Here is a 5,418-nt window from a genome sequence, read left to right as displayed (position 1 = left end):
TTATGATGAATTGTGAACCAATTGCAACCCCGCTGGATCACATATCGCGTTGAGCTGCCTTGTTAGAAAAAATGATTTTAGCCTGAAGTTGTATGAAAATAATTAAGCGTATTAAAATGAATCAGAGTTTTTGAGAAAATATTTGGAAGCCAATTGAAAGAACGTGACGTTCCAATGTAATGAAAGTTACAATATTGAGGAAAAGTGTAAATAAAACTTCATACTGTTATTGTTGCTGCTTGATTATTCCCTGGTTGCAATGCATAAACAAGTACCTAGGCCTACACGTGAATGAACGCATCCCACACATTTGCAAATGAAATGAGATCTCGCTGCTTTTGAACCCTGTCAGTGCAAAGCAGGAACTGAGGTTTTCATCTTAAGACACCTTGTTGCATACGGTGGAAGATAATTAAAAAAATATAACGTCAGGTTGGATTAGCAACATCAAATGGTAGAAATTTGCAAGTCTTTTGATGTTAATGACGTACGAATGAGAAACATCAATGAAACGAAATGCTAGGCACCATCATTTCAAATTAACGCCTCCGCTGCTCCATTCAAATTGTCTTCTTGTAGTTTTGTTTTGTTTTGTTGCAGTTGTTGTTTTTGTTGGTTGCTGCTGTTGGTGCAATATTATGTTGTTGTAGACTGTGTAGCACATCATTGCTTTGTAGTTGTTGTATTTTTTAGTTGGAAAATTTTCCAGAAAAGCCGATTGTTGAATTTCAGTGGAATTATAAAAAAGCACAATCGATTTTTGCTTAACCATTTTTTTAGTAATGACAGATTTTAAATTCCGTGTAACAAGATTAACCCTCGTAATACCAACCAGATTTTTTCTTGTAACAGAAAACGGTCCAGTGTGTAAGCCTACCTAATCGAGTGCTCGCGAAATGTTTCTTCTCATGTTAGAATGCTTTTCTGTTTGATTCAAGTTGAGTTTGGAAATTTTTTCTTTCTTCAAGTTGTGTTAATGTTCAGTTTTTTGTCGCACCATGTGAAGAAATATTCAACTGAATTTATAATTTTTTAGTTTTTGATTCTATGATGGTTTTAATAGTGTTAAATTTTCTGTTATCGAAAAATTTTAATGTACACATTTTTTTGTAAAGTTGTGATTCTATTTTTAGAGATACAGAAACGTTGTAAGATTGGAAAATTTTGATGATAACGTGAAAGAGGTGAGGTGCAAACTAGATTGAAATAAGGGGTAAGTGTACTAACTAACCAGCCGACTAATCAATTGACCGAACAGCTAGCCTACCAGCCAACCAACAAACCAATCAACAAACCAACCAGACAACCAGCCAGCCAACCAAATAAGCAGCCAACCAAATAAGCAGCCAACTAACCAACCAGCCAATCAACCAACCAGCCAGCCAACCATCCAACCAACAAACCAACCAACCAACCAACCAACCAGCCAACCATCCAACCAGCCAACCAACCAACCAACCAATCAACTAGCCAACCAACCAACCAGCCAACCAATTAAGGATCGATTGAGATAAATGCACCTCTCAAAATCTTTTCAGTTCAGAAAACACTAATGATGTCATTGATGTCATCATGATCATTTTCAACTCGCTACTGCCAAGTTCATCAGAGCCATCACCAAAATTATCATCATCAGCATCACTTTCATCATCAGTTTCATTGACATTGCAATATTTACAGAACAGTTTTTGGTTCATTTTTATTAATCATCGTCATAACATAACCACCACCACCACCACCATCATCATCATCATCATCATCATCATCATCATCATCGTCGTCGTCATAACGTAATCATTTTCATCATAACTTAATCCGCATCATTTTTATCACCATCCTAACGAATTCATCGTCATCATCATCCTGACATAATAAAATTAGTAATAATAATAATAATAACCATCATCCTTGCTCATCACCCTCTTCATCAACATCACCATCATAAATACTGGCTACAAACTCATTGTATTTTTTCTGCGCGCATAAAACTCCGGCTCATTAAATAAAATTTCACAAAAATATTTCACCAGCCGTATTTTCACCAGTCAATATAATTACTTTCCTCATTGTTATCTACTGAATTTTACTTTTGTCATATTTTTTTTACATTTTTTTACTTTCTTTTCATCATTTTTTGCTCATTAGTATCCGCCTCATAATCCTCATCACTCTTTCTTCTATTAAGTGTCTTTCTTCTACTTCCGCTTCTCTTATCAGCCATATAATCCTGACTGACATTCTTTGAAAACACGGATCGTTTCGTTTCAGTACCTTATCGGTTTTTTTTTTTTTTTTTTTTGTTTACATTGTTGTAATGAGATATTTTAATGCATTATTTCGTATCGTGATCTTTTTGCATATCCATTAAAATGTTTCAGATTTCAGCCGTGTTAACAATTTGCAGTCATTCAAGTGATCGCTTCATCTATGCCCTGATTTTGTAACATTATTTGGTTAATTTGTCTTTTTCTTGTGTTTATTTGTGTGCCGTTATAATTTTTTCTCTTAATCATTATTTATATCTTATATCATTAACATTAACATTAACATCACCCATCATCATTTTTGTTATCATCACCATCATCATCACCCTCATCATTTTTGTCTTCATCATCCTTAACATCATCACCATCATCAACATCACCATCATCCTTTTTATCATCATCAGTATCTTTGAACGAATTAGAAGACGACATCTCATTAAACACGTTCGATCAATCTTTCCAGTTATTAAGTAGGTACTTGCCGCAATTTTTAATGGCCAGTCAGATTCTTTCAAAAGAAGCATTTTAAATAATAATCAAAATCTGATGATGATGATGATGATAATGATGATGACGATGATGATGACGACGACAACAACGTAAAAATGAAAATACTGATGATGACGATGAGGATGATAAAAAACAACAGCAGTGATGTTGATGCTCGTATTAACGGCGGTTTGTAGTGAGGAATGATGATGAATAAATTGGAATAACTCAAATACCAAACGATATTGTATTTTATCGTATCGTATAACATCGTATCGTATCGTATTGTAATGTATTGTATTGTATTGTAGTGTATTGTGTTGTATTGGCTGCTGCAACATAAGTTTTCTTGAACCAAGGGCAAACAAGATTTCCGTGCTTTGCCTATCTTAATCTATTTTTCAGAATCACTCGAAACTGAATACAACATCTCCTTCAAGTTGGTTGGGCTTTCCAGTTTGACTGTTTTTTTTACCATGAGAACTATTTTAAATAGTATTCTATTTTCCACTGATAGCCAATGAAGTTCATTCTTCCTGTAATCAGAGACGCCGTCAAATTCAGAGACTCGAGTGAGTAATCCAGCGACAGACCTTAGAACCGATTGAATGGATGCCAGTTGACTTTTCTCCACACCGTGCCAAACTAAGCTGCAGTAATCAATCTAAGTACGAACAAGGCTGCCCAACAAAGTTCTTGTAGATATCGTTTGATCTCTCTTATTTTATGAAGCTGATGAAAGGATAGTTGACGGAGACCTTCCACATAATCTCCCATAAGAAGGCCTGGAGCAAGAAGGACCCCTGGATCAACAACTGGTTCATTGGGATCATCCACATTTTGCAATCTTTGCTGGCTACCAAGCCACATGTATTTAGTTTTATTTTTGTTGAGTTTTAGTCTATTTGCAGACATACACTCTCCGTACCGTAAGACAATGATGATGTTGGTGGTGATAACTATGGCTATTGTGTTAATGATACTGATGATGAAGAAGATGATGATGATGAGGAGGACGATGATAATGATGATGACAATAATGATGGTGATGATGACGAGGATGATTATGATGATAATGATGATGTTGATAATGTTTATAATAATAATTATAATGATGAAGATGATAATGATGATGATGCAAAAAGCAATCGAATATTTCTGTGCGTCAAACAATAACTCATTCGCAATCTCAGAAAGTATAAGAAATAAAAGAGAACCATTGAGAAACTGCTGTATGAATTATATAGCTGGAGAGGCTCTGTGAAACTAGCTCTACTTATTGTATTGAGTAGGTGCTTTTAACTTTTCAATCAAAATGTAAAATTCGTCGCTCGCTACTTTTACTACTACCGTTTATATTATTAATTATTATTATTATAATAATTATTATGATGATAATTATTATGATGATAATTATTATGATGATAATTATTTTAATGATGATAATTATTATGATGATAATTATTTTAATGATGATAATTATTATGATGATAGTGTTGTTCTGAAAGACGAACAGCACACAGCACGTGGGGACGCATACGATATCCTCATACGCTGCTTGTTATATGCGGGGTGTATCAGCAAGACAGGCACCTTCACCATTACAACAAAACGTTTCTTAGAGGTTTCAAACTTCAAGGAAATATATAGTGTTTCAAAATTGACTCAACTCAATTTTTACGTTTCAAATTTGTTAAAAATTGTTAAAATACCAAAATTCAAATTAATTTTTAATTCATCCGATCTGTCAAACAGTTAGCAATTTACTTGGCTTATCTCCTGGAAGCACTACCTCTCAATCCTTTCCTCATTTCACTGAACAATTGAACATGCTGCCTGCCTGCCTGCCTGCCTGAATGTCTCGCGATGGCTGCTTGGAAGCTTCGCGATGGCTGCCTGCATGTTTCGCGATGGATTGGCAGGCAGGCAGCAGATGTATGAGCAATATGAACGTTTGTTGTACATGTCAACATTTTCAGAATTAGAACATTCCCACTTTTCATTTGTTCGTTTGTGTTGAAATAACGTGATAGAGGCGCCTCATGTTGCGTTACAGGTTGGTTCGTATGAACAGATTCACCGCTCGGCTCTTTATTAATAAGTTAATATGAAAACTCTGATAAATGAAAATTGTTATCGTTGAAAATGTGTCAATGTGTCAAATGTGTATGTCTTATAACATGCAATATTTTTCATTATTTATGAAATTTTTATAAAAACTAGATGAATGTAAAATTAGATAAAAAAAAAGATAAATAAGCAATCAAATGTCGGAATAAAAAAATACAGGCAAATGATGATAATGCTTGTTCGTTCTCATCGTGAAACATGAGGGTATCAATAATTGAAAGATAACAACAACTAAAAGATATCCATAACTAAAAGACACCACCACAAAAGACACCACAACACTGACACCACATCTGAATACAGTACACGCCAATCAATGCATCGCACGCACATTCAATGTTGGGTCAGGATCGGGGTTCGAACACAGTCGTTTTAACCTGAGATCAGGCGCCTCTAACCATTACACTATTTCGCCATCCAGAATTAAAAATGAAAGAAGGAATAAATGAACGAACGAAATAAATGAATGAATGGATGAATGAATGAATGAATGAATGAATGAATGAATGAATGAATGAATGAATGAATGAGTGAA

At 34.6% G+C, this 5,418-nt stretch overlaps 1 protein-coding gene across 1 annotated transcript; it reads right to left on the bottom strand.

The window, feature by feature from the left end:
• Window positions 1–4,756, bottom strand: HELRODRAFT_162563 (hypothetical protein; the record flags this gene model as incomplete). Its single annotated transcript, XM_009024733.1, has 4 exons — window positions 1–82; window positions 2,118–2,271; window positions 3,512–3,718; window positions 4,546–4,756. 4 exons carry the CDS (start codon window positions 4,754–4,756, stop codon window positions 1–3), a joined length of 654 nt encoding a protein of 217 aa, XP_009022981.1.
• Between the last annotated feature and the right edge of the window lie 662 nt (window positions 4,757–5,418).

The sequence above is a fragment of the Helobdella robusta genome (assembly GCF_000326865.2).
Source record: "Helobdella robusta unplaced genomic scaffold HELROscaffold_4, whole genome shotgun sequence".
NCBI classification, from domain to species: domain Eukaryota; kingdom Metazoa; phylum Annelida; class Clitellata; order Rhynchobdellida; family Glossiphoniidae; genus Helobdella; species Helobdella robusta.
The sequence above is the reverse complement of the archived record's forward strand: the minus strand, read 5'-3'. Positions and strand labels throughout refer to the sequence as shown.